Below are 27827 nucleotides of genomic sequence, written 5' to 3'. Positions count from 1 at the left end.
CCTGCCCGGGGGGTCCCGGTCCCGCTCCAGGGTGCCGGCTGCCCCTCGGAAGTTCCGTTCCCATCCGAGGGTCCCCCATGGCCCCCATCCATCCCGGCGGGACCGCGCGGGGGCGGCGGCGGCTCATCCCGGGGGGGAGGACGCGGATCCCGGTGCGGTCCCGGGGCTGCGGCTCCGCCACCTGCCGCCCCCGCCCGCCCGGTCCCGCTGCTCAGCGGCGGCGCGGCCCCTCCCCGGGGCACGGGGCGCGGGGCCGCGGGGCCGCCATGGAGGAGGAGCCGCCGCCGCCGCCGCCGCCGCCGCCGTGCCCAGCGCGGGGCCAGCGGCAGCCGGCGGCCGTGGGGCTCCCGCCGCCGCCGCGCCATGGGCCGCTTCCCCACCGCCGCCGCTGCCATGGCGGCCGCCTTCCTCAGCCCCAGCCTCGCCTTCAGCTCCCACTTCGACCCCGGTAAGTGCCGCAGCCCCGGGGCTGGCGGACCAGCACCCCCTCCCGCGCGCCGAGCCTCCCCCGGTGCTCCGCCGTGTGCCCGGCTCAGTCCCGAGCCGCTGCCCGCTCTGCCCTCCCGGTGCACCGGGAACGAGCATCCCCGCATCGCGCTGCACCGCGAGCAGAGCATCCCCTCGCCCTCATCACCGGGAATGTCACTGCACGGGCTCTGACAGCCGGACCCGACCCGCTGTGGCGGTGTGACATCCGGGGTGGCGGTGAGACACCCCTGCGTGGTGCTGGGACACCCCGGTGTGGCGGGCGGACACCCCGGTGTGGCAAGGGGACACCCCGATGTGGCCATGGGACATCCCGGTGTGACGGGGGGACACCTCGGTGTGGTGCTGGGACATCCCGGCGTGGCAGTGGGACACCCCGGTGTGGCAGTGGGACATCCCGGTTGTGGCGGGGGGACAGCCGGTGTGGCGGTGCGGTGGGATCGCTGCTGCAGCCGGGCGGCATTTTGTTCCACGGGCTGGAGCGCGGAGGAATCCCGGGGCTGCGCTGCCTCTGAAGGCATCTCCGGGACTGGAACGGAATAATAACAACAGGGAGGATGGTGATGGTGAGAGGGAGGAAGACGGAGCTGGGGCTGAGCCCCCGCCGCCTGAGACAAGCGGCGGCCGGGGAGCGGGGGTCTGAGGGTCCCACGGCGGGGCTGGGGGAGCCGGCGGGGCTCGGTGGGGTGCCGGGGCACGGCAGCGGCGTTTCGGGGCGCAGCCGTTATGTAAGCGCCGTGTTCCGGCCGCGGCGCAGCTGCAGGAAGATGCTGCAGCCGCGGAACAGCGCGGGGCTGGCGACTGCGGTGCGTGTTCGGGGCTGCGGCCGCCGCAGCCGCCCCTCGCCGCCGCCCCCCGCAGCCGCCTCGTGTCCCTCCCGGTGCGGGGCTGGCACCGCGCGGGCACCGGGACCCCTCGTGGTAGCGTCCGGCGGGCGCTCGGCTCCGGCCCTTTGTTTACCAGCCCGGGATAACGCGTGTCGGGGCCGCCGCTCCCGGCGCCTCCTCCGGCACCGCGAAGGCGGCGAAGCGGCGCCCGTGCCGGACGCGGCGGTGGGGAGGCTCGGGCTGTCGGTATCGGGCTCCCGCATCCCTCCCCGCCGCCTTCCCGGTCCCTCCTTCCTCCGCCGCTCCCGCTCCCCCGGCTGCGCACGGTGGGAATCCGTGGGGGGATTTGGAAATGAGCCGCACCAGGAGTCACCGAGCGGGGACTTTGTCCCCAGCTGCTCATTATTTGCTTCTAAAATCTCATTATTTACATCCAAAATGCGGCAGGGCCGGGACGGAGCCGTTTGCCCAGCTCAGCCCTTGAGGAGATTTTGCTTTGGATTTTGGTGTGGCCCCGCTCCACGCGAATCCTGCCGGCCCGGGGGCTCTGGAGGCAGGTTTGGTTTCAAAAGCCTTCAACCCTGCTTCCATCGCTGCCTGTGCTGTGCTGCCAGGCCCAGGGCTCGGCGCTGCCGTGCAGCTGCCGCCCACCAGCACCGGGAGAGGAATTAAAGGGGGGAACAAACCAGATTCTGGATTTCACGGCTTTGTGGATTTGGTCCATGTGGCAGCAGCTCCTGCCTGTGTGGCAGCGTGGCTGCCTGTGCCAGCCTGGCTCCCTGGGGGTGTCTTGTGCCAGTGAGGAACTGGGGGCAGCAGTTTGTAGGGCACGTTGGCACCTCAGCTGGGACAGGACAGGAGAGGCCTGGGGGCTCTGGTGCTGCCAAGGGGAACATCCCCTTCATCCTGGTCCTGCGTTCCCTGGAAAGCACGGCTGGAAGCTGGGCCGTATGTGGCCTGGTGGCATGGAACAGTGACAGCAGTGTCACCTGGGGTGGAGATGCCACAGGGATGTGCCAGTGCAGCTGCTCCTGTTCCAGCCTCACCTGCTGGATCTGGCTTCTCCCAACATCTGCATCAGGGATGTCAGTGTCAGCTCTGCCAGGGGTTCATTCTCTTCCAGGTGCAGGGGGCTCTGGAGGCTCTGGGGGCTCTGGGGGAGGGTCCCAGCCCTGCAGCCTCGTTGTTCCCATCTCTCTTCACCCATTCCCAGGCCAGGCCTGGAGATGCTCTTGCACAGAGCACTGGAGCCACCAGTGGGCACGACCCAGCACTGCCTGCCCCAATGTGCCCCCCACATCTCCTGGGCTTCCAGGGGGAAATGGGTGCCCACCCCCTGCCCTGGGGAATCAAGGAAAAGGGAGGGCAGGAGTCCCCCCAGCCCAATATTTTTGGGTCCACCTGGCACCTGCTGCCCTCTGGTGCCCTGGTGACACTCAGTGACAGCAGCATGGTGAGTGTTGGTGCTCTGTGCCCAGTGCCACCGGCTGCTCCTGGCACAAGGATGGGAAAGGACTTGGGGGACCATGGTGGCAAAGGGGACATAGCAAGCAGAAGCACCCTGGCAACCCAAACCAAGGCCAGGCACGCTCTGGCACCTACTGGGCCCTACAGGGGGAAGGTGCTGTTGGTACTGGACACACCGAGGGGATTTGGGGCAGGGCAGCAGGAGCTCCTTGGCTGGGAGGTGACAGTGTTGGCAGCACTGTGCCCGGTGTCCTGTCTTGCCACATGTTTCCCACTGGGGGATGGCACTCCGGGCTGGAGGGCAGCAGGAGCTGGGCACAGTGCCAGGAGGTGACTCCCAGTGCCCACAGGGATGCTGGGGGCAGGCAGCGTGGGGTGGCACGTGGCAAGCCCCCTGTCCTGGCACAGGGAATGACATTGGCACGGCACAACAGGGCAGCCAGGCCCTACCTGGCTCAGTGAGAGGACAGAGCCAGGATCCTGTTCCCTGAGGGTGCCGCTTTGCTCCCCCCTTCTGCTCTCCCTCCCTCCTGCCCCACACACATGGGCGGGTGCGTTCTGGAACGCTGACACCGATCCCTGTCAAAGCCAATTAGCAGAAATTAACGTGCCGGGGTTGAAAGGGCCCCGCGCCGCCGGGGGCAGCGGGGCTGTGACTCACGGGCTCCCTGCCCGGCACTCCCAGCCCTGCTGGGACACCCTGTGCCAGGGCAGCCAGTGGCTCTGCCCTCCCTGGCACTGCATCCTCCCTGCCAGAGCGGGGTTGCGGTGCCCCCGAGCCAAGCCTGGCACCCCGGTGACAGCAGGGCATGTGGGGCAGCAGTGGCACTGCCAGCGTGGGGGTACAGCCAAGGGGTCCCCACCCAGCAGGGGTCTGTGTTCAGTGTTTAGTGTCTGTCGTCAGGCAGCATCCCGGGTTTTGCCTTGGTGTGACGTCACCTCCTTGCCATCCCACTGCTGGGCTGGAAAATCCCAGGATTTGGGTCAGAGGGGCAGTTGGGCTGCTCTGGTGCCATGGCTGAGCCTGTTCCCACCCTGTGCTGCTGCACTGATCTGGCAAGTGAAGAGGGGCTGGGGCCACTGCCAGGGGTGGTGGCACGGTGGGATCCAGGGGTGGTGGCACGGTGAGATCCAGTGATGGTGGCACTGTGGCATGGTGGGAGCCAGGGGTGGTGGGATGCAGGGATAATGGTCCTGGCCATGCACTGCTGCCACTCCAGGTCTGGGCTTGGCTCCTGCCCCAGCAAGTGGCCCCTCACATCCCCAGTGGGAATTTGCTCCCTGGGCTGAGCCAGAGGGACCCCACGGGGCTGTGTCACAGGGCTGGAGGGTGACAGGGCTGGCCCGAGAGGAGCTGCTCTGTGCTGACTCAGCATGCCCACTGGCAGGCAAATAAATCTCCTGGGGGCATTAATCCCCCTGAGAGCCCGGGAAGCCCCATCAGAGCACAGCACAGCCGTCTCAGGGCTGCCACTGCCATTGTTGCTGTCAGCCAAGCTCTGAGAGCCAGCCCAGGCCTTGATGACCGGGGACACTGAGGGGACAAGGAGCATCCTGGGATGCTCCAGAGTTGGCACCAGGCTCGTGGTGGAGCTCAGGACCAGCCAAGGGACAGTGAGTATGTGGGGATCGTGCATTTGGGAGGGCTGAGCACTGAAGGAATGGGAATTTCCCAGGATTTCCTGCAGAGCCACTGTCTCACAGCCCAGACTATTGGGGGATCCCCATTCCTGTCCCTTCCCCTGTGCCAGCCGTGCCCACCTCCTCCCTGCAGCCTGGTGCCAGCAGCGGGGTTAACGCCGTTTGTTTTAATTACTGGAGCAAAGGAAAATTCCAGTGTGGGCAAACGCAGTAAGTGGAACAGCACTGCCCTGGCTGGCAGGGCATCCACCAGCTCCCAGGCTCCCATCCCAGCTGTGCCAGGGTGTCCTGCTGCCGGGCCACCGTGTCAGCCACCATTTTCACCTTTCCAAAATACCTCAGTGGCTGTGTGCTGCTCAGCCGTGCCCTGCGCCCACCCTCAGCCATCCCTCTGGGGAAGGAGGGATTTTCCAGCCACCCTGCTCTGTGTGTTCCCGTGCCTGCAGGTGAATTGGGCACCACGGACTGACCCGAGGGTGGACGTGGGGCAGGGAGGTGCCAGGCACTCCCCAGCTCCATGTCCTGAGCGTCCTCGATGCCGAGCAGGGCTGGGGCAGTGGGATCTGGGCCGTGCTGGGGGGCAGAGCCAGACCCCGAGCCCGGGCTCCTTCCTGTGCCACGGGGCACTGCTCACCCCCTGCTCGGGCCGTGCTCCGGAGCCAGAGCCGCTCGTTTCGTAACGGCGCCGAGCCTTTGGGATATAAATAGGGCGCTCGGTTCGCGCTGCCGCTCCCGCTGTTACGTAAAGGCTCCGGGCTTTGCGAGCCTCGGCGGGCCGGGGCCATGTGCCCGGCACAGGGACCGGCTGGCACTGCCCCGGGCACTGCCCCTGGCATGGCACCGCCGCCGCCTGGCACTGCCCCGGCACTGCCCCCGGCGTGGCACTGGGACTGGCTGGCACTGTCCCGGCACTGTCCCGGCACTGCCCCCGGCGTGGCACTGGGACCAGCTGGCACTGCCCCATACCCGGCACTGCCCTGGCACTGCCCCCCTGGCACTGCCCCCGGCACTGCCCCGGCACGGCGTTCCCGGGCCCCATGGAGGATCCCTGCCGGACACCGGGGCTCTCCCAGTCCCTCAGGACAGCGGGTTTGTCTGGGCAGTGTGGGATGGGCTGCACAGCCCCCACTGAGCGCTCACCGAGAACAACAAGCACGAGAGCTCAGTTTAAATAATCAATTTGAGCTTGCTTTGAATGCCTTTTACAATATTTTTTTTAAATTACAATATATTTTTATAATACTAATAATTCTATAATCCGGATAGACTATATAATTATATATAAAATACAATATAAAGTATAATTCTATATATAATTCCATACACAATTACAATATCCTATATATAATAATATATTATTACTATATATTATTATTATATATGGTATTATTAGAATTACATTATAATAATTATATTATCATAATAATATTAGTATTATTTTCTGTGGAAACAGAGGGAATTGTTGGCTCTTGGCTCTGCATCAGGGCAGGCTTTGATGGAGGAACTTGATTTTTTGTCCCTAATCAGGCTGACACGCGTGGTGTGTGCGCAGCAACGCCAGAGCCCAGCCTGTCCCTAGCACAATCCTTGTTTTTATTTCCTTGCTTCAGAAAATGATGGATGATTTTCTGTTATTTTCCACCTATTTATTTTTTGCTGCTGTTTCTGCCCTAGATGGTAAAACCAGAATGAAAGGGCAGAATCAATCCTTTTGGTGAAACACGCCACGTTAAAAGATACAGAAGGAGAAGGGATTAGCCAGGCGTGCCTGGAATTCACAATTAACTGATCTATTAATCACCAGAGAGGCTGCTCCAATGGCCCTGGCTCTTCCTGGTGGGAAAAGGTCTCCAGCAATGGGGATAAAGGGTGCTGCTCCCTGCCCCTGCTTTTGGTGAGGGGATGTCTGGATCCTGCAGAAGCCCAGCAGGCTCTGGGTGCCACACCGAGGGGTGCCAGGGTCCTGAGCAGCCCAGGGGAGGATGCTGTGGGTACCAGCTCCGTGCCAGGCTCCTGGCTGGCACCGTGGCTACTGCCAGCCCTGACCCTGCTCCATGACTGCTCCCATGGCAGGGGCTCCCAGGCTCAGGGGTGCAGGCCGGGGTGGTTCCTGCTGGTGCCTCAGTTTCCCCCAGAGCTGCAGAGTCCCCAGGCCCAGCCTGTGCTCACATCCCAAAGGGCAGCGGGGGCTTTGTGTGTGTGGCTGAGCAGAGCGTGTCCTGTGGGCTGTGAAATTGCTTCCCTGGAAGCTGCCCATGGGCACGGGGATTAATGAGTGATGCCAGGGAGAGAGGATGGGGCTGGGATGGGAGCGAGCAGGCCAGAGGGGCTGAGGGATGTGTTTGATCCTGCCCAAATCCCATCCCAATCCTGCCCCAGTCCTGCCCTGCTCCTTGTCCAAATCCTGCCCCAATCCTGCGTTGCTTCCTACCCATATCCTGCCCTTCTCCCTGCCTAAATCCAACCTTGCCCAGCAGGATCTGGCATGTTTCCAGGCTGAAATCCGCGGTGGGCGGCCAGAGGGAAGGGGGGATTTGTGGACCATGCTCCCAAGGCGCCAGAGCATCCATCCCCTCCTGGATGACCCTGCGAGCCCTCCCAGGGCAGCTGGGAATCACCAGTGGGGAAACTGAGGCACAGGCTGTCTTGCGGTAGGTGCTGCGGCGAGGGGAGCGGTGGGAGCGGGGTCGGGGCGTGCCGTGCCCGCAGCCCGGGGCAGTGCCCGGGCCGGGAGCCCCGAGCCGCCGCCGGCTCTGCGGGAGCCCCGGCTCGGCCCTTCCGCACACGTCAGCCGCCGCTGGCCGGGCGGGCTCCGCCGGCATCGCCGGGATCGCCGGGCGGCCGCAGCATCGCCCCGCCGGCCGCCGGAGGAGCGGGGCCACGGCCGGGCCGGCGGCAGCCCCGGGGCCGTGAGTCAGCAGCGGCGGCGGCGGGAGGGCGGCCGCGCTCCGGGCGGAGCGGTACCGGCCCGCATCGGGACACGCCGGCCTTGGCCCGTCCCCGCTCGGAGCCGCGACCTGCGCTGGGTGGGCGATTCAACAGGCGGGGGGGACAGCGCGGGCGGGGCTGTGCCGGCCGCGGGTGCGCGGCGCCTTCCGTGGGGTGGGAGGGCAATGCTGCACCCCACTGCACCTCGTTCTACCCCACTGCGCCCCGCTGCATCTCACTGCATCCCGCTGTAGCCCTCTGCACCCTCCTGCATCCCATTACACCCCATTACACCCTGCTGCACCCCACTGCACCTCACGGCATCCGGCATCCCCCTCTTCCCCCGTGTCCCTTCTGCTCCCGTTTGCCAGGACTGGGGGTGAGGCTGGGGCAGGTGTCCCTGGAGCTGTGGCCTGTCTGCTGCCACCAGCCTCAGCAGCCTCAGCAGCCCCAGCAGTGCCCAGCAGTGCCCTGCCGCGGGGCTGGCCCGGTGAGGGTGGTGGTCCCTGGCTCAGGGGTCACTGGGTGGAGGGGCTGTCAGTGCCACCGCAGTCTGGGGGATGCACGGAGCACCCCTGTGGTGAGGAAGGCCAGGGGAGGGCATGGCTTCGGTGCCAGGGGAACCTCACCCCTGCTGGCAGACTGGGAGGCAGAGCCTGGGAATGGAGGGCAGCATGTGCTGGGGGCCCTGGTTTCTCCTGAGGGTCCTGGGGTACTTCAGGCTGCACTCAGGCAGCCCTGCACCCCAGTGTCCCCTGTGTCCTGGTGTCCCTCGTGTCCTGGTGCTCCCTGCACTCCAGCAGCTGCTGCTGCAGGTGCACCTGACCTGGATTTGAGATAATTTGGATCTGAGATGATGCCACACTTCCCATCACCGTTGCTGTGGGTACAGGGAGGGAAGGTGCCAGCAGGTCATGGCAGTAGTGGTGCCCCTGCCCAGTCTGGGCTGGTCACGGCTCCCAGGTCTCTGGTTGTGCAGGTGGGGAAACTGAGGCAGGACCAGCTGGATCTCACTGGCCTGTTGTGTTCTCTGGGAACCTCCAGTTCCCAAGCTGAGGGGCAGCTCAGCTGACGGTGCCCTCGGACGGGCTCCCGTCCCCTGCTCCACTCCCCGTTGCCGTTCAAAGGCTCTTTTCAGTGAGTCATTTTCTCTCTTGCTGTCCCACTATCCAGGGAAAATGGTGACGTTGGCGGTACAAAGTGTGTTCACCATGGAAACCAGCTGGAAGGGGGGGCACGCCGCCCCCCGCTCCTCCCAGGTTCGGCTTTGCATCCCGAGCCTCAGAAGATGGCTCTGGAGCTCCTTCCCTGCTCCCTGGCATGGCCGGGCTGTGCCAAGGCCCATGGGGCCATGCTGGGAGCCAGGGTGCCCTGTGCCCACCCCGCGTGGTGCCAGGCAGTGCCTGGGGACAGCGGGTGCTGCTGGTGCCCATGAGGGCAGCAGAACCTTCCCCAGCCCTGGTGCCCTTCAGGTGCCAGTCTCAAGGACACAGGGGAGCCCGAGCTGGAGCTCCGGAGCAGGGCAGCGTGGCCAGGGCACAGGGACAGGGATGCTCCATGGGCCACGTGCTGGAGCCACGTGTGTGCCACGAGCATCCCTGGCAGGGGCTTGGTGACCCAGGGAGGGAGCATGGCACTGGTGGGGGTCTGTGCCAGGCTCATGGCTGGGCACAGGGCACCGGTCCCAGCTGGGCACTGTGGAGCTCTGGGGGTCTCCGGTGACCCGCTCCGCTGGCAGTGCCATGACCTTCCGGTTGCTCCCACCACAACGGCGCCGGTTGTTTGGGCAGGCTCCGGGCAGAATAGTAATGTGGCAGCTGCAGCTGGCAGCAGGGCCTGCTAGGGATGGGCAGCTGTGACACAGCCACCTCCACTGCCACTGTGGCCACCATGTGCCCTGCCACCCCTCGGGACACCGCACAGCTGGAGGGGGGTGGCAGGTGCTGGGATTTGGGGTGTGCTGGTGCCCACAGGATGCAGTGCCCAGGCAGTGCAGCCGTGTCCCTTCCCCATGCCCCGTGACCCCTCCCTGGTGCCCCCAGCCCTGACCACCTTGTGTCCCCACAGACGGCACCCCCCTTAGTGAGCTCTCCTGGTCCTCCTCGCTGGCTGTTGTGGCCGTTTCCTTCTCGGGGCTCTTCACCTTCATCTTCCTCATGTTGGCCTGTCTGTGCTGCAAGAAGGGGGACATTGGCTTCAAGGTGAGCTAGGGGCTGGGAGGGGTTCCCAGGCCAGGGTGAGGGGCTCTTCCCAGGGACACAGCAGGGATGGAAGTGTCTGGAGGCTCCTGGTGCAGAATTCTCGGCCCCAGTGCCAGGGCTGGATGTGTCTCGGCTCAGGATAGCAGCGCTTGGAGGGAGGGGTTCAGCCCCTCGCTGCCTGCCGGGGCTGCGGGGCTCAGCACACTGGGGTTGGATCCTGGATCCCAGCTCCACAGAGCGTGGATCTGTGGGATTCAGGATCCTTGGGGTCGTATCCTGACCCATCCGTGCTCCTGGCTCCGTGCGGGGTCAGGCCACGCCACGGTTAAGGGCCCGGTCCCACCCGCACGCCCCCGAGGGTGGGAGGCACCCTGACCTCACAGGCACAGAATGTGCCGAGAAAAGGCTTTTTCCCTAATTGCTGAGATTTTTGTGGAGGCTTGTGGCGCCCGCGGCTGGGGGGGGTCAGGCTGGGGGGGACACGCCGGGTGTTGTGTAACGTCCCACACCGCCGGAGCACCTCGCCGTGCCGGGGGGGGACAGTGACCCCCTGGTGCCCCCGCACTCGTATTTATGGGCGAGAGGCCGGGCCGGTGTCCGCGCGTGGCCCGCAGTGGCACATGGCACACGGTGCGGTGCTGGCGGTGTTGGCAGCGCCATGAGGCACAGCCTGGCACGGAGAGATGCTCACCGTGTCCTACCTGCTCGCCCGGGTGGCTTTTGGGAGCCGAGGGCTGCCGGGGTGGCACAGACAGGTAATGGGATGGCTGGTGGGGAGGGTGTGCCTTCCCCGAGTGCGGGCAGGGATATGTGCAGGGAGAGGGGCATTTCTGGGCCCCCATGAGCCTGCTGGGGCAGAGGGGTGTGCGGGGCACTAGAGCAGTGGGGAGCCCACGGTGTCAGTTGTCTCTGCTCGGTGTATCACCCCCCCTGCACCCTGAACCAGGAGTTTGAGAATGCCGAGGGGGACGACTACGTGACAGAGCTGTCGGCCCAGGGCTCGCCTGCCCCCCAGCATGGCCCCGAGGTCTATGTGCTGCCCCTCACCAAGGTGTCCCTGCCCATGGCCAAGCAGCCGGGGCGCTCAGGTAAGCCAGGGTAGGGGCAGGACCTCTGTATGCCACGGATGGGGTCTCTCATCACTGGGCACGGGGTGACGTGGGGATGCTGGGTGTCCCCTGCGGTGGAGGGACAGATCCACAGATCCAGGGGAGCTCTGGCAGGGGACAGGCAGCCAAGGTCCCTGGGGAGCACTGCAGGGTCCCCCTGTGCGAGGGTCCCTTGTCCCTGCCTCCTGGCACTTGCGTGTCCCAGCCCAGGGTAGCAGCACCGGGGTGGGACAGGACACGGCCACCCTGTACGGTGACATCCATGAGCCCTGGCCCCATGTAAACAAGCCTCTGAGTGGGAGAGGAATGTGGGGGGCGCCTGGTGGTGCCCCCTCCCGCCCCGTTGTCACTCCCTGCCCAAAGAATGGCCACGGTGGGGGGGGGCAGAAAGGACCAACAATGGCCCCATTGCTGCCTGCCCTTGGCACGGGCTCCCGAGGGGCCGGACTGCACCAGGGGGGCTGGGAAGGGGCTAAATGCCAGTGCTGTGCCGGGCTCAGCGCTGCACTCCCTGCGGAGGAGAAGGGGCAGGGAGCCAGCTCTGCTGCCATCACACTCGGGAACACTGATAGCCCATATCCCCTGATCGTGGGAGGATGCCTGGAGACGAGGATGCCTGGGATGCAGGATTCCTGGGGATGGATGCTCCGGAGCATCCTGGGGTGGCAGGAGGCCTGGCACCAGGTGGCACGGTGAGGACAGTGGGGCTTGGCTGGGACTGGTGGGAAGCACAAGCAGGGGGACAAGGGGATGTGTGGGCAGGGGGACAGGGGGATGTGTGGGCAGAGGGACACGCGGGCAGCTGGATGGGCTCTGTTACAGTGCAGCTCCTCAAGTCGGCGGACCTGGGGCGGCAGAGCCTGCTGTACCTGAAGGAGATCGGGCATGGCTGGTTCGGCAAGGTGAGCCCAGGCCCAGGGACCCCCGGACCCCCCACCCTGCTGGGACGTAGGGCCTCGGCTGTGCCAGGGGGGTTTGGGGTGTGCATGGAGGGATGAGCCTGTCCCCTGCACCAGGTGTTCCTGGGGGAGGTGAACTCGGGCATCAGCAGCACCCAGGTGGTGGTGAAGGAGCTGAAGGCGAGTGCCAGCGTGCAGGACCAGATGCAGTTCCTGGAAGAAGCGCAACCCTACAGGTACCTCTGGGGTCACTCCACAGTGCTGGGAGCAGGGATGCTGTGGCATGGGGGCAGACCCACTCCGTGCCACCTTCAGCTGCTGGGCAGAGCCGTGGCTGCCCCTTACTCTGGGGCAGCACAGTTCTGTCCCTACATCGTGGCAGGATGGGGGCTGTGTGGGGCCACAGCCATGCCATGGGGCAGCAGTGAGGTCATGGGCAGAGCTGGACCAAGTGGGGGGGGCACAGGGCTGCTCCTGTCCCAGCACAGCTGAACAAATGTCCCTTTGTGACACATCCCGGGTGCTGGGACACGCTGGTACCCGCTCCCGGCAGCCCCTGTGACAGCCCCGGTGCAGGCAGGACGATGGCTCCTGGGGCACTGCTGCCATCCCCCCAGCACAGGAAGGGCAGTGGTGCACCAACGCCCCCATTGCTGTGCCCACGCAGAGCCCTCCAGCACACCAACCTGCTGCAGTGCCTGGCTCAGTGCGCCGAGGTCACCCCGTACCTGCTGGTGATGGAGTTCTGCCCGCTGGTGAGTCCCTGTGCCCACTGCCCACAGTGCCCCCTGGGCGCCGGGCACGGAGGGTGACAATGGCACTGCCCGCAGGGCGACCTGAAGGGGTACCTGCGGAGCTGCCGGGGGGCCGAGGCCATGACCCCCGACCTGCTGACCCTGCAGAGGATGGCGTGCGAGGTGGCCTGCGGCGTCCTGCACCTGCACAGGAACAATTACATCCACAGGTAGGCTGTGCTGCCTTCTGGGGGGAGCTGGGGAGCAGTGCGGGGTCTGCATGGGGGGGGTCCCCAAGGTGCCAGTGCTCCTGCCCCACCACTGCTCCTCCTGCCCAACAATATCCTGGTGCTGAGTGAGTTGCAGATGGAGACTCCAGCATCAGTGATTTTGTTGAGGAGGGGGCGCGCTGCCATCGGGGGCCACCGGAGTGTCCCCACCCGAGCCTGGCTCTACAAGTTGGTCACCACGAGGATGCTCGAGCTGTGGGAGGGGGACATCCCAGCCCCGGTGGTCCCTGCTGCAGCGGGGGTCCTGCCTGTGCCCGGCTGCATGACCTGCCCAGTGCCGGAGCAGCCGCCCGGGAGCCCGGCCCCGTGCCAGGGCTCACGTTGCCCGGGAACAGCCGCCTTCTGCTTGGCTCGGCGTGTGACGGATGGACGGACGGACAGCGGCGCGGCTGGGGCCGCGCGGGCATTCCTGCTGTGCACTGAGAGCCGCGTTTCGGGCACGCCCGGAGCCGGGCGGGGAACGGCCCCGCCGCCGCACGGCCGCCCCAGCCGGGTCCCCGGTGGTGCCTCCCGAGCTCTCGGTGCCGGTGACAGCTCCGGGTTTGCTTGGCAGCGACCTGGCCCTGCGGAACTGCCTCCTCACCGCTGACCTCACCGTGAAGATCGGGGACTACGGGCTCTCGCACTGCAAGTACAAAGTAAGGCTGGTTGGAGGGAGGAGGGGGCTGGGGCTACGCGGTGGGATCCTGCGGTACCCCCATGTACCCACCCTGGCACAGACTCGAGAGAGCCTTCCCCCACCCTCACGCACACACCCCCCCCTCCCCAGCGGTGTCGGGATACCCCTGTGTTTGCTGGGGTGCTGGGGGGTTCAGACCCCCCTGTGAGGGACCCTTAGTGCCACCCGGTGTGCCCTGGCACCCACCTGTGGGGTGACACTGCCTGGGCTGGTCCAGACGTGCCCCTCTGCCAGGCACAGGACCCTGCAGGCAGCTGCCAGCACAGCCTTGGGTTCCCACCCGTCCAGTTGTGTCTCTGTCCTGCTCCAGTTTGCCCACGGCTCCTGCAGAGCTGGGATTGCCAAACTGGGGGTCCAGAGGGGCTCGGGTGGGGGAGCAGAGGAGGGAAGGAGGGCAGGCAACAAGGGACAGTAGGTGCCAGGAGCAGAGGAGGACAGGCTGGGGGCAGATGTGGGGGAACAAGGGGCATGGGGGGCAGCGGTGCAGGCTGGGGAGGCAGGGGGTGGCGGTGCCGCGGCGTGGCCGGTCCCTGACGCCATGGATTGACGTTCTCTTCTCGTACTGACCCTGCACACTTGGCAGGACGACTACTTCGTGACGGCCGACCAGCTGTGGGTGCCGCTGCGCTGGATCGCGCCCGAGCTCATCGATGAGGTGCACGGCAACCTGCTCGTGGTGGACCAGACCAAGGCCAGCAACGTCTGGTGAGCGGCTCTGGGGGGCACGGGGGGCTGCAGCCTCACGGGGTGCATCGGGGTGGTTTTGGGGCCGACGGTCGGGGGCGGGATGGGAGTCTCCCTGCACCCCCAGCATGGCACCATGCCCGCAGGTCGCTGGGTGTCACCATCTGGGAGCTGTTTGAGCTGGGCAGCCAGCCCTACGACCACTACTCTGACCGCCAAGTGCTGGCCTACGCCATCAAGGAGCAGCAGCTGAAGCTGCCCAAGCCCCAGCTGAAGCTGTCGCTGTCGGAGCGCTGGTGAGGAGCCCGAGGTGCCCCCTTCCCCTGCCCCGCGGCACGGGCGGGGGCCGGGCTGACGCTGGCCGCTCCCCACGGCAGGTACGAGGTGATGCAGTTCTGCTGGCTGCAGCCCGAGCAGCGCCCCACGGCCGAGGAAGTGCACCTGCTGCTGTCCTACCTGTGCGCCAAGGGAGCCACGGAGGCCGAGGAGGACTTCGAGAAGCGCTGGAATTCCATGAAGCCCGAGCTCTCGTCCTTCCCGCTGCTGGAGCAGTTCTCGGCCGACGGGTTCCCCTCAGACGGGGACGACATCCTCACCGTCATGGAGACCAGCCACGGCCTCAACTTCGAGTACAAGTGGGAGCACACCAAGACCGAGCATTTCCAGGCCCCCCTGGGGTCCCTGAGCCCCAGCAGCGCCGCCCGCTACCACGACCTCTATTACCCGGCCACGACGGCGGGGCTCAGCCTGGGGGTGTCCCCGTCCTGCTACGAGTGCAAGGCGTCCGGCTGCCCCGGGGTGCCGGCGCCCGGCGTGGTGCCCATCCTGGGCGCCCACAGCCCTTCCCTGGGTAGCGAGTACTACATCCGCATCGAGGGCCCCGGCGAGGGCAGCGCCGAGCTGGACTACGCCATGTGCACCTACAGCCCAGTGGGCGAGCAGGGGGCCCTGCGGCCGCCGGCCTGCTGGAGAGCCCAGGGCGGCCGCAGCGGCGGCACCTACGACTCGGACTCGGGCAGCCCCACGGTGTCCCTGAGCATGGAGCCGCTGCTGGGCCACGCGCCCGCGGCCGAGGGCTCCTGGGAGTGCGCCGAGTACTACCCCTACCCCTGCCCCGGGCCGGAGCCGCGGGGCTACGAGCCGTCCCCCAGCCACGGGGCTGAGGGGTACCTGCTGGAGGAGGAGCCCCCCCAGCCGGGCAGCCAGGACTGGCCCGTCCCCGCCTTCCAGCCCGGTGTCTTTGCCGACCCGCTGGGCGTCTCTCCGTCGGGGAACTGCGCCTACAGCCCCCCGGGCTACGGGGGGACGGCGGGCCCGAGCGGGGCCCCTCCGGACTGCGTGGCGGTGGAGCTGGGCGAGGAGAGCCCCCCCAGCGCCTCCCAACCGGCCGGTGCCAGCCCCCCGTCTCAGCGGCACCCGTGGGCCTCCAACAGCTCCTCCAACAACAACATCGGCGGCAGCCCCCGCGAGCCCCCGGCCGGCGACAGCTGGTGCTACCGCCGCATGATCACGTTCCGCGGGCTCATGGCCAAGCCGCTGGGCACGGTGCCCCGCGGCCAGCCCAAGCTCGGGGGGTCCCCGCCGGGACACGACTTCCTCCGCCCGCGGCAGGATCAGCCCCCCGCCATGGCCGGCGGCTCCTCCTCCCCGTGCCGCTCGCCCTCCCCGCGGCGGCAGGCCTGGCACGGCCGTGACTCATCACCCTGCGGCCCCGCGCAGCCCGGCACGCTGGCGGAGAGCCCCGCCGCGCCCTGGGGCCCCGCCGCGGCCCCGCCACCTGCGCCGGGGGCCCCGCGCGATGCCCACCCTGAGGAGAGCTCGGCCGGGGGAAGCCCTGCCCGCAGCCCGCTGCCCCCCGCCGCCGCGGGGCCGGGCGAGGCCGCCCCCCCCATGGCTGGCACGGCCGCCCCGAGCCCCGGCCACCCCGGCGAGCCCGGCGCGGACGGCGCCCAGCCCGCAGCGGAGCCCGCCGAGGCGCCCGCGGAGGCCGTGGCCGAGAGCGGCGCCTGTGCCGCCAGCGACGCCGACCGGACGCCGGACAAGACCTTCTCCAGCAGCAGCTTCCCCAGCGTGGACGAGGGCAGCGACGAGGACACGGCCGAGCTGACCTCCGGCGTCTTCACCGACTTCTCCGGGGAATACACGGAGCGGGCGGAGGCGGCCCCGGCGCTCAGGTCCCTGCAGAAGCAGGTGGGGACGCCGGACTCGCTGGAGTCGCTGGACATCCCCTCCACGGCCAGCTCCTGCGAGGTGCTCAGCCCCGGCGCCTTCGTGCCCGCGGGCCAGGCCCGGGCCCTCGACAGCGGCTACGACACCGAGAACAACGAGTCCCCCGAGTTCGTCCTCAAGGAGCCCCACGAGCCCCGAGAGCCCGAGGCCTTCAGCCAGCTGGGGAAGCCGCCCCCAGGGCTGCCGGGGGGCGAGGGCGAGGCTGCGGCCCCCGAAACGCGGCTGCCCAGCGCCCCGGGGGCCGAGGTGCCCGGCCTGGCCGAGAAGAGCCCCTACCGCGACTCTGCCTATTTCTCTGACTGCGACGCCGAGGCCGAGCGCGGCCACAAGGACGAGGGGGACAGCGATGGGTCCCGCACCCCGGAGGCAGAGGAGGGTCCCCGCTCCCCTTTGCAGGACACAGGGCGAGGAGAGGACCCGCTGCACCCGCCGGGGGCACCCGGCAGCCCCCCGGCAGCGCCTGGCGTCGCGGTGGCGGTGCCCACGCCGGCGGCGGTGGCTTTGGAGGGGGACTGGGTGGCGACTGGGGCCGGGAGCTCACCCGAGCAGGTGCCTGGCACAGAGCAGAGCCCCGCTGGCACGGGGCTGGTGCCTGGCAGCCCCCCGCGTCCTGACACAGACACCTGTCCCCCGGGTTCTGTGACCCCGAAGACTTTCCTCTTGACCCCGGTGCCAGTGAGCCCTGGGGAGCCATCAGCTGTTGGAGGGACCTGCGTGTCCGAGGGCATCCCTGGACTTGGGGGGGCCACAGTGGGGGACAAACAGACTGTGACCCCCGCGCTGGGGCTTGGGGACCGGCGGCTGCCCCTGGAGGTGCCCGGGGTGGGTGATGCGCCGGGGGGTCCCAGCACGCTGCTCCCCGGGGGAGAATCACCGCCGGGTCTCTCCCCGGCCCCGGCTGCCCCCGAGCGCCGCGAGGAGCCAGAGGAGGAGGAGGAGGACACGGAAGACAGCGATGAGTCGGATGAGGAGCTGCGCTGCTACAACATCCAGGAGCAGAGCGAGGAGAGCGAGGAGGAGCCGGCAGCCGTGCCCATCGTGGTGGCCGAGAGCCAGAGCGGCCGCAACCTGCGCAGCCTCCTCAAGATGCCCAGCCTGCTGTCCGAGTCCTTCTGCGAGGACCTGGAGCGCAAGAAAAAGGCCGTCTCCTTCTACGACGATGTGACCATCTACCTCTTCGACCAGGTGAGTGCCCTGGGGGACAGAGCCAGGTACTGGGCATGGCTCCACGGCATTTTGGTGGTGGGAGCCATCTCCGGCCGAGCCCCCAGTGAGGTTCCTTCATGCCGTTTTCCCATCCTCAGGAAAGCCCCACGCGGGAGCTGGCTGAGCAGAGCTTCCCGGAGCCCACCCTGCCTTCGGGGCAGCCCCCCTCGCCTTCGGGGCAGCCCCCTGCCAGTGGCAGCCCCCCCAGCCCCACGGACAGGCTCGGAGCCTCTGACGACTCTTCGGATGGCAACGCCTCGGAAGAGAGTAAGAGACCAGGAGCTCATAGGGCTGGTGATTGTGGGGTGGTGAGAGGGCAGCGTTTATGGGATCATGGGGAGGCAGTTTTAGGGTCATGGGGACAGCGGTTATGGGATGATGGGAGGCCAGTTATGGGGTGATGGGGTCAGAGGTTATGGTGGAACCTTCACAAGAGGCTCAGCCCCCTCACTTTGTATCCCAGGCGGTGGATTCGAGTGGGACGACGACTTCCCACTGATGCCAGTGAAGCAGTCCCTGGTGGCCTCGCTGCCGGGGACGCCAGCAGAGCCCCCCGCGGCCGTGCCCGCCCTGGTGCCGGCACAGAAACAGGTGCTGCCCATCCAGTTCTCCCGGTTCACGGTCTCACCTGCCCCGGTGTCCCGGTTCTCCATCACCCACGTCTCCGACTCGGACATGGACTCCATAGGAGGTGAGTCCCCCTCGGGATGCTGCTCCGTGGGTGCCCAGAGCGGCCGTGTCCCAGTGCCACCCACACTGTGAGCCCTGTCCCTGCACCCCGTGGGGACGGTCACCCCTGCGAAGGGCCGGATGTCCCGTGGGGGTCCGGGACCCTCTCACGGCTCTCTCTGCTCGTTGCAGGCAGCAGCGAAGACGGTGACCGGGAGTGAGCCCGCCGGGACGCAGCCGGCATTGCCCTGGCACCGGGGTGGCGCGGGCCGGCGGGGCCGGCGTGGGGGCCGCCCGTGGGCTCCCAGACCCCGCTGGGCAGTTTTTAGGCAGATTTTATCGCAAGGAACTCGTTTGCTGCTTCGAGTGGGAGCGGGGCCGGCGCGGCCCCCGCGGGGCCAGGCGGTGGGTGATGGTGACGCCGTGCGGGTGTGCGGGTGGCTGTGAGCGTGCGTGTACAATAGACACTTATATATATATATATACACACATATATATATATAAATTATAGCGTTTCGAGGGTAGTGCCCTGACCTTGCTAACATTTGCGGAGTGTCCTCCCCAGTGAAGTTCCCCCTTGGCTTCTTGCCCACATGTGCTCCCCGAGGCAGTTTGTCCCCCACACCCCTTCTCCCCTGGGCTGTTCCCTCCCTGTGCCCTGTGCTCAGTCTCGCACCTTGTGGCAGCTTGGCTGTCCCACAGCTGTCCCACAGTGGCCCCACAGCTGCCCCAGAGGCACTCCACGACATTCCTGACCGAGGGGCCACTGGCTGCTGCCACTCTGGATGTCACTCCCTGTGCCAGGGGTGCCACCGGCTACCCAGAGTGGTTCCCTTGGCTTTGGAGCTCCCCTCCCTTGGTTTGCAGGGATCAGTCCCAGCTGGGGACCCTGAGGACTGCTGGGACCCTTGCCCATTGTAGCAGGGAGCAACACGTGGAGGGCTGGTTGTGGAGGGAGTATCCCCCACCGGGACCCACCAACCTGACTATTTTTGTATTTAAACAAAATTATTAAAAAACCCTAACCCCAACCCCACCCCAAAACCAAAACTTGCTGTTGACTGAACCCACATTGACGCGATTTTAAGTTATTGCTGCCAAAGAGACTTATTGGGGAGGGGGGGAGGGGGGCGCGCTCGTGGTTCTTTGTTCTGTTTTGGGTTATTTTTTTTTGTTTGTTTGTTTCTTTCTTTGTTTGTTTTTTTTTTAATTCATTCGAGGCTTAGGATAATTGTGCAATTCCAGCTTCCGGAAGGAAATAGAAGTAAGCGGAGCTGAGCGAAACCTTGAATTCAGGGCTGGTTCCTTTTGGGGTCTATAGACCAAACCCTGAGGTGAGAAATGTCCCCCCTGAGCCCCTGCCCCTGTCCTGGCCCCTGTGTAGGGGGATGAGGGACACTGCACAGACAGCACCCATGTGGGATGGGGCTGGTGCCAGGGGCTCTGCTCCATGCCACAGGGTGCTCCCACCCTGGGCTGGACACAGCTCTGGCACCAGGACCCATGGGATGAGCCTGTCCCCGCCCCAGCCTGGCACCGGTGCTGGCAGAGGTGTCCCCATACTCACCCACCCTTCTCCCACCCTCTCCCATGGCCAGCCCAGCCTGGAGCTGCATCCCAGCTGGAGTGCCCTCGGTGCTCAGGAGGCTCTGTGGGGGCCAGGGGCTGTTCCCCAGTCCAGGTCACAGCCAGGATCCTGGGGGACCCCAGCTTCAGTCCCAGGGTGGCCATGCCACCCAGTACCCCCACTGCTGGTTCCTCCCCCCTACTAAGCAATTAGTGCTTATTGAAGTGTTTTATTTTAGCCCCCACCTGGCCTGTAACTCTCCCCACCCAATTCTCCCAAGCTTTTTCCTTATCCTTTACAACAGGAGCCCACCCCCTGCCCTGACCAGGGGTGCAGCACCCAGGGCTGCTCCCCATGCAGGACTGGGATGCTCTCAGGATTTCCTTCCTGCAGTACCCACCCTCCTACCCCCTGATCCCCCCTTCCCTGCACCCCCCAACACCGGGGGGGGTTGCTCAGCCCCTGGCACCCAAGGGTGCTGGCCCACCCCCACCCCACACCCCGGGTTTGGTCTATGGTGCCGCAGGTCCCGGCCCCGGAGGGCAGATGAGGACAGAGCTGTGGCTTGGGTAACTTTTTTAATAGAAAGGCTCTTCTTACATGGTCTATTTTCTCAATACGGGTCATAATTGCTGTATTTTTTATCAGTGCTGATTTCCATACAGCTCCCAGCATGTGTGTCAAATCTCATCGGGCCAATAATAAAGTTTTTAAAATATCTTAAGCCGTTTCCTGCCCCGATCATTGCCCAGCACCCAGGATGGAGCCAGCTCGGGAGGGCCTCGGCCACGCTCCAGGGCCAGGCAGGAGCCTCTGGCCGGGGAAAACGCTGCAGGAGGGAGGGCTGGGGGAGGCTGAATTGCTCATAAATTACGCTGTCTCATAAAAAATTATTTCAGGTTACGTCTTACAGGTGCCACCGAGCCAGGAGGTGCAGCGAAGCCCCCGGGGGCTGGCTGGAGCCAGGGGGGCAGCTTGGGGGGCCCAGGGGACAGCCCCTGGCACCGGGGTGGAAGAGGACACCGCAGTGGCTGAGGGGACCCCAGGCCTGTCCCCACCTCGGGCTGTGACCAGCAGCCCTCTCCCACCCACTGCCAGCCCCCAGCAGAGCCCTTTCCCTCGCCCCTGCCCCGTCTGCCCCCCACCCATCTGCTCCAGCCCTGGGAGAGGAAGAGGAGGCACATCATGGAGCTGGGAACCCTCGTGCAGAGCTGGAGCCTGGGCGGTCACAGGAGAAGCTGTTTTCCTGCAGTGGAGCTGGAAAACCCATCAGAGGGGACACAGGAGAGATGAGCCACCACGTCCGACGGGGACCGAGCCCCCTGGGCTTGGGACGCTCTGTGCCCTGCCCAGTGCCCAGCCAAGCACCCACTGCCCAGGCTGTGGGGACCAGGACGTGCTGCACCAGCCATCAGCAAGTGCCAAAGGAGAAATACAATGGAAAAAGCAAAAACTCTGTTTGGGTTCAAGCCCTCACCCATGGGAGACACAGCTCCTGCCTGGAAACCCTCTTCTCCCTGTTCGTGGAGCAAGGATGTGACCCTGGTCACTCAGGAGCTGCGGGGAGGGCTGCGGGAGCCGCCTTACTCGTGGGCACCCCCAGCAGTAAGCTTAGCAAGTGTGTATATATATATTTATATATATTTATCTCTATCTATCTCTCTCTCTCATGCAGCCCTAGGAATAGAGGAAGAGCAAACAGCCAAGCAAGAGGTCCGCATGGGAGCTCCTGTCTGCAGGGAGCAGGGGCACCCCAAGGCTCACTCACACACTGCCCTTGCCTCCACGAGTGGTTTTTTCCTAGCTTATATTTTACAGCAGTACCGTAATTCCCTACAGTATCCCGAGCCCTGGCGCAGCAGGAGCTCTGGGAGAGGAGCTGACCCTGTCCCAGCGGGGGCTGCAGCGTGGCACCCACTGCCCTGTCCCAGCCTGGAGCTTGGCGTGGGCACCGGGGTCTGGTGGGCGCCTGGGAGCTGCCTGTGCCACCCACCGTGCCCGGGGTGTCCCGGTGTCCTGCCTGGCCTGGGGGTCCCTCCTGTCCGGGCAGGGAGAGCAGGGGGACCCTGTCCTCTCTGTCTTGCTGCCCCCTGGAGCACTGTGAGCCCACGGAGAGTTGTTCTCCAGCTGAACCCACTTCCCCACCCACAGCAAGCTGCTGCTGCTGGGCCTGGGAGCCACCCCAGCTCTGGGACACGCTGCCCTGACTCCAGGAAGTGCCACCGCACTCAGCACAGGCAGGGGACGGGTGACATGGCAGCGCTGTGGCCCCCTGCCACCGAGGGAGTCTAGAGAAGAGAGAACTAGGGCACTAGCTTGAGCCTTTGGCTTTCAAAGCAGCAGGATTAATAAATTCCGCCTAAAAATGGAGTCCTGGGAAGCTGGACATGCAGCAGCGAAGAGGAGGAGGAGGAGGAGGATGAGGATGAGGAGGTGGCGAGTGCCACGCGGGCGCCAGCGCTCCCAGATCAGCTGATGAGCGGAGCCGAGCGGTCGTTTGTCACCGTTGGCTTCAGCTGGACGTTGGCAAAGGGGTTCCTGTGGAGGAAGAGGAAGGAAGAGTTAACAGGGGGTGGAGGCCTGGAGAGGACAGGGCACTGGCACAGCGAGCGGCGAGACCCCGGGACCAGCAGCGTTTGGGAAGGGCTTAAACTGGAAAAGCTCTGCCTTGGGAGCCCCCAGCCCAGCTGCCCCACTCCTCAGCTGCCCCCACTCCCTGAGCTGCCCTCACTCCTCTGCTCCTCTCCCCACTAAGCTGTGGTGGGTCAGAGATGAGCTGAGCACAGCTGCAGGGGGATGTTCTCCTACCTCGCTCTCCTTCAGCCTAAAGCTGGGGATGCCAGGGGGGCCAGGGCTGATGGAGCTGCTCCAGCCTCCTCCAAGGCTGGATTCCAACAGTTCCCACAGGTGGGAGCACTGTGGGATCACCCAGCCCTGGAGCAGGGGTTTCACTCCTGGCCAAGGGCAGAGCTGGCAGCTCCCTGCAGAGCCCTTGTGCTGCCTCGGGGGAAGTTGATATCCAAGAGGAACTGTGTGGGAGACTAAGGACACTTGGATGAGCTTGTCAGAGTCCAGAGCCCAGACAGGCTGACCTTGGGTTTCACCTACCTGGGGTGTCCCCAGCACCCTCCTGCTGCCATCGTCACCTGGCCAGGACAGGGTGCAAGGACTGCCTTGGCACGGGGAGCATCCTTAGCCCTTCTCCAGGAGGTCCCCTTTGTCCTCTCCCAGCAGGAGTTAATTCCCAGGGGGTGTGGGCAGCTCTGGGGGTCCCTCTGGCTGCCTGGAGAGCCACCAGGCACCTCCTATCCTCCCTGCAGTCCCTCTGTCTCGTCTGCCCACTGCCCCCAGCCCTCCCTGGGAGCCACACAATCCTTCTCTTGTCCCCAGTGGGAGCAATGGCCACAGCCCCCCAGGCCAGGTCCCACAGCTGGGCCTCTGGCTGGTCACCCACCATGGGGGCACAGCCCTGCTACCCCTGATGTGGGTTCAGGTAAAGTGCCGTGGTTTCCATGTGCACCTGCACCGAGCACCTTTGGGATGTCCCCAGAAGCTTTGGGATGTCCCTAGTCATCTCCCAGAGCAGAAGGAAGATACTGGGACCTACACCCTCTGGACAGGCTCTCACTGTCAGCCCCAGGCCCCATCTCTGCCATGCCTCACCTCTCCACGTTCGCTTTTTCTTTCCTTAAAAGATAAATGACTTTTGCTTAAAAATAGGGTAATTAATTTCACACCTAATTAATGCAGCTGCTTAGATCACTTTCCCTCCCAAGATGCCAAAATAGATTCTCAGGACTGGAGGGAGAGGAAAAGTTGCTTTGATGAGTCACCCGGGGCTCATTTAACTCTTTCTCTACTGGCAGAGAAGAGCCACTGGGATGGAGCCTGCAGCTCCAGGGGAAACAGCTCATGGATCAAAGAGAAACGGGGAAGGAGCTCTCCAGGCTCTGCAGTGCCAGCGAGGAGGGTCTCAACTCCTGGGGAGGCTCCTGCATCCCGTCCCTGGGGCCAGGACCAAGAGGCTCCTGGGACGAGTCTACAACAAAAAAAAGCTGCTCAAAAAACCTGCGGTTAGTGCGGACGTGCCCGCGCCGCCGGGCAGGGCTGGGGCCAGCGGACACCTACAACCAAAGAGCTGGTTACGGGCAGCGGGGGCACAGCGGCTCAGCATCCCGGCAAGCGCAGCCACGGCAGCAGGGCGAGCAGCAGAGGCGGCCGGGGAGCCCCGGAGCTCGGGGACAAGCGGTGACGAGGGAGGGGACGCGCTCGCCGGCGCAGCGGGAAGCAGAGCGGTGGCACCGTCCCCGCGCAGCCCCGCGGCGTCACCCGCTGCCCAGCGCACCCAGGGCTCGGCCCCGCGACACCGTCACTTACTAACTACGGGCAGGGGCACCTCAAAACCTGGCCACTTCAACATCGGGGCTGCAAGGGAAACAGAAGGCAGGTTGGAGGACGCCGGGACGCTTGATGGGAGCAGAAGGTCGTGGTTAAGGAGAGACTTAAGGCCACGAGCCGGCCGGTGGCCACCTGGCCCGAGAGCCCGCTGGCCACCCCGCACGCAGCGCCGGCAGGCAGAGGAAACAGGAGGAAAAAGAAGAAAAAGGAGGAAAAGTGGTGTTTATTGAGTCGCTGGTGCTGTGAGGAGGGGAAGGAAGGGCACGGCCAGCCGGGAGCTGTGGGAGTGCAGCGGCCGGGCACGGCGGGGGCTGCGGAAGGGAGGGGGCGGCTTCCTTCCCCCAGTGCCGGCCATTGCCGCTTTCCCACTGCCGGGAAAGCGCAGCCGGAGCCTTGGCATGCGGGAGCAGGGGCAGCATCACGCCTCGGATGCTCAGGGGAGGGGAGCCGGCCCTAAAGCAGCTGTCGCTGCTCCCGCTCAGCGAAGCTGTTTAGTGCCGGCGGGGCTGAGGCAGCGTTCCCAGGGAGCAGGGAACAAAAACACGGCCTGGGAATGCGCGGTGGGCGATGCAGGCGGTGAGGGCAGCACGCAGGCACGGCAGCCGAAAAAGACACCGAGGCCCAGCTCAATGCAATAAATAAAACTTTTATTCAAACAATTAACTCAGTACAGGGCACAATTCTCTCTGGCTTTTAAAAAAAGGTTTTTCAGCACTTTACAATCTCCACACAGGCTTTGCTAGGCTGGGTTTGTGTTTTTTGTTGGTTTTTTTTTTCCCCCCTCTACATTCAGTCATTCATTGTGAAATATCCTGGGTTAAAAATCCTTAGCAAAATTCGGACATCGATGCAGGAGGGGTCAGAACAGTGTGCCCGGAGGCGAGGAGATAACCCAAAAACTGGTCCGGGGTGGGGGGGTTCTATTGCCAGCAATGTCCCAGTAAACAGGCAATGTCAGAGGTCTTAAAAATCACATCAGAAAAAAGCGTGAACAGCTTTGCAGTGGAGACGGCCACGGGCACTGGGAGGGCTACGGCCGGGCTAGTGCGGAGCGGGACCCCCAGTGCGGGCTGGGAGCCCCCCGGGCACTGCCAGGGCTGCCTCGCTCCAGCCTGGGCTGGGCACACGAGCAGCCCTCAGAGCCCCAGCCCTAGCGTGAGGTAACAATACCTTGCTACAAAAAATATATATATATATATTTATAAAACAACCAGGAGTAACCCTTCTGGGGGGTCTCCCGCGGGTGGCGGGACCCCAGCCCAGAAGCAGCCCTTTCCCCGGGGCGGGAGCTCTGTGCCATCCGCTTCTCCCAAAGGATGGAAGCGGATCGGGCCGAGGGGGGGCGCGGGGACGCTGCCCCCCCTCCGGGAACGGCATCCCGGGCGCGGGCATCCCGGATGCTCAGTAACAGTACGGACACCAGAGGCCATGCATATGTGATCCAGTCTGGGAGTTTGGTCCAGGCTCGTGCGGGGCGGCCGGCGCGGCCCCTGGGGGGGACAGTGCATCGCTAACATCACACGGGAGGACAAACACCGGGTCCCACTAAGTGACAACTGCACCTGGGCTGTGAGCACAGACCTGGCAGCAGTTTCTGCTCCAAAAAGGCTTCAGAAACAAGGGCACTGTGAACACCAGGGAGGGGTGAGAAGCACCATGGTTTCCTTGAAGATCACAAGAGTTTCAAATCCAAAAGAAGTAGAGAAAGAGAAACGAAAGGGAAGGAAAAAAAAAGGGGGGGAAAAGAAGCAGAAAGCTCTTCCAAGCAGCAAGGGGCCGCTGCGAGCCCAGGTGTCCTCACACCGTTGATACCAAACTGCCACTGCCGCTGCGGAACAAAGCACAGAGATGCCAGAGTGGCCGCGGGGCAGCACCGAGCTCACGGCACCGCGGCGGGACCGGGAGGCGAGCTCCACCCAGCCACGGCTCCACCCAGCCCCAGGAGCGAGACGGGCAGCTCCGAGGCACAGGGGATGGAGAAGGTGCCGGGGAAAGGCCCGGTGTGGGCTCTCCATGGCTTCCCTATCCAGGTGTGAGCCCGGAGGAGGTCGGGAGACACGAGTCTCTGGAGGAGCACGAGCTTGGGGACACCAGGCTGGCCCTGGGACCTGCCCTCCCTGGGTCCCCCCATCTCACAGATGAGACCTGGCCCCATCCCAGCCACTGCCATTCCCGAGGAGCCCATGCAAGGACCCCTGTGGGGACACAGCCCCACGGCTTCGCCCACAGCCAACACCAACGGTTCACAGGGAATGTGACAGGAAGGTGACATCTTACCTGTTGACGGACCTCGTCCCGTAGTCATCGAGACCCTGTGGGGAGGACAGGAGGAAGCACAGTGAGGGATCTGTGGGCTGTGCCTGCTCAGGTGCCACCAGAGGGTCACACGGACAAACCAAAGTGCATCAGGACCCAGGGCTGAGAGCTGATGCATTTGGAGAGGTAAAAGAGATATGGAGATGTTTGGAGTGGGATTCAGACAGCAGGGAGTGAAGTTCCACCACTCCCTGCAGGAATTATCTGGCCAGACATGGAAAAGCGACTGCTGGGAGAGCCCTGCTCTGCTCTGCCCAGCCCCTCAGAGGAACAGAGCTCTGGCTGCTGCTGAGACTGTTGGAAAAGGGCTGCACGACTGAGAGACACCAGTGAAATGTGCTGTGGAAAGAGGCGTTGCCTGTATTCACTCCCACCAGAAACCCACAGGGTTTTGGACCATTTTCTCCTTTAGCCGGTGCTGAGCAGGCTTTGCAGGGAGGGACTGAGGGGCAGCTGGGGATCAGGCCTGGAGAACATCCCTCCAGGACATCCCTGCTCGAGCAAGGGCCTGCCCTGGGATACGACTGGAGCAGCTCTGCTCTCCATGACAAACGTGGAGAAAACTCCAGGAAAGAGGGGGAGTCCCTGGCCTTTGAGCTGGCCACACACCAGTGACCAGAGATTCACATTCCCACCTTCCCAGGAATGCTCCCAGTCCCAAAATACCAACCCCAGCAGCAAATCCTGCTGGAAAACTCCAGCAAAACAGCAAGAAGTGGGGCTGTGCTTCCAGCCCACTCCCTGCAGAGAGGACAGATCCCATCTGATGTGTCCTGTAGACAGGTCGGTGCTGACTGCCCCTCTCTCTCCCTCCTCATCCTCTCCCCTCTGCCGGCACGTGATGCCAACATGGCTCATCCCACTGTGCTCACTGTGGTGGGAGAGCTCCCCTACACCTGCAGCTCCTGGGTTAGGCTGATCCCATCTGCCGTGCATCCTCCCTGGCTTGTTATCCAAGAAGCCCTGGGCTTGCTTTGGACACTCTGGAATCCTGTCCAGGATCTGCCCCAGTGTCCCCACGGGACTGTCACCGGCTTGAAGCGGCACGTGCCAGAGAAAACATTTCCAGCTGCCTGTGAGCAGCCTGTTTCTGGTGGGAGACTCCCATGGAGTCGGCAAGTGTTGTCCTTTGGGGGTTTACGGGGCCATTTTGTGCCACTGCCCCCCGTGCCTTGCCCGTTCCTCCCCATCCATGGGCTCCCTGCATCCCTTCACCCAGCAGAGGTGCTGGGCAGGAGCAGGGCCCAGGCAAGGCACGCGGATCACCAGGCACAAAACAGCCAAATCTCCGTAAATCCCAAGGGAAACATTGCAAGCGTCGGACTTACAGCTGTCGACCTAGCGTAAGGCTTGTAGTGAGCGGAGGGTGCTTGGCAGAGGCCACTGGAATAGTCTTTAATTGCACACCCATAGGGCATTAGGTAGTCCTAAAACAACGAACAGAGGTTGGAGAGCCGCCCTCGGCACCCCCACGCATCCGCAGCGCCGGGACCGGGA

At 64.8% G+C, this 27827-nt stretch overlaps 2 protein-coding genes across 9 annotated transcripts in view; one reads left to right on the top strand and one right to left on the bottom strand.

Moving 5' to 3' along the window:
* Positions 1–354: 354 nt before the first annotated feature.
* Positions 355–19333, top strand: AATK (apoptosis associated tyrosine kinase). 2 transcript variants are annotated; one of them, XM_050981196.1, is made up of 14 exons: positions 355–448; positions 9417–9550; positions 10497–10638; positions 11482–11561; positions 11676–11794; positions 12226–12313; positions 12389–12522; positions 13136–13220; positions 13845–13966; positions 14092–14241; positions 14323–17359; positions 17479–17647; positions 17844–18071; positions 18242–19333. In XM_050981196.1, the coding sequence occupies exons 1-14, from the start codon at positions 364–366 to the stop codon at positions 18268–18270; spliced, it is 4602 nt and encodes a 1533-aa protein (XP_050837153.1). In that variant the 5' UTR covers positions 355–363; the 3' UTR covers positions 18271–19333. The 2 variants fall into 2 exon arrangements, with proteins under 2 accessions (XP_050837153.1, XP_050837154.1); XM_050981197.1 differs by lacking the exon at positions 355–448 and adding an exon at positions 986–1052.
* Positions 19334–20181: 848 nt separating this feature from the next.
* BAIAP2 (BAR/IMD domain containing adaptor protein 2) overlaps positions 20182–27827 on the bottom strand; it is a 42332-nt gene continuing 34686 nt past the window's right edge. For 2 of the 7 annotated variants that reach the window (XM_050981200.1, XM_050981201.1), the window contains exons 13-14: positions 26292–26326; positions 24641–25504 (exon numbers count right to left, since the gene is read on the bottom strand). In XM_050981200.1, coding sequence (XP_050837157.1) covers positions 25189–25504; positions 26292–26326 — 351 coding nt within the window. In that variant the 3' untranslated portion in view covers positions 24641–25188. Of the gene's footprint in view, positions 22155–23993; positions 24042–24640; positions 25505–25667; positions 25843–26291; positions 26327–27658; positions 27758–27827 lie in introns of those variants that run through there. The other 5 variants (XM_050981203.1, XM_050981205.1, XM_050981206.1 and 2 more) reach the window with 4 other exon arrangements.

This window comes from Serinus canaria, chromosome 18 (assembly GCF_022539315.1).
Source record: "Serinus canaria isolate serCan28SL12 chromosome 18, serCan2020, whole genome shotgun sequence".
NCBI classification, from domain to species: Eukaryota; Metazoa; Chordata; class Aves; order Passeriformes; family Fringillidae; genus Serinus; species Serinus canaria.
The sequence above is the reverse complement of the archived record's forward strand: the minus strand, read 5'-3'. Positions and strand labels throughout refer to the sequence as shown.

Excerpts from the sequence above, each read along its gene's own strand:
- AATK (XM_050981196.1), top strand. The coding sequence starts at position 364 with ATGGGCCGCTTCCCCACCGCCGCCGCTGCCATGGCGGCCGCCTTCCTC. Across the intron at positions 449-9,416 it reads CAGCTCCCACTTCGACCCCG|ACGGCACCCCCCTTAGTGAG; the intron begins GTAAGTGCCGCA and ends GTGTCCCCACAG. Across the intron at positions 9,551-10,496 it reads AGGGGGACATTGGCTTCAAG|GAGTTTGAGAATGCCGAGGG; the intron begins GTGAGCTAGGGG and ends ACCCTGAACCAG.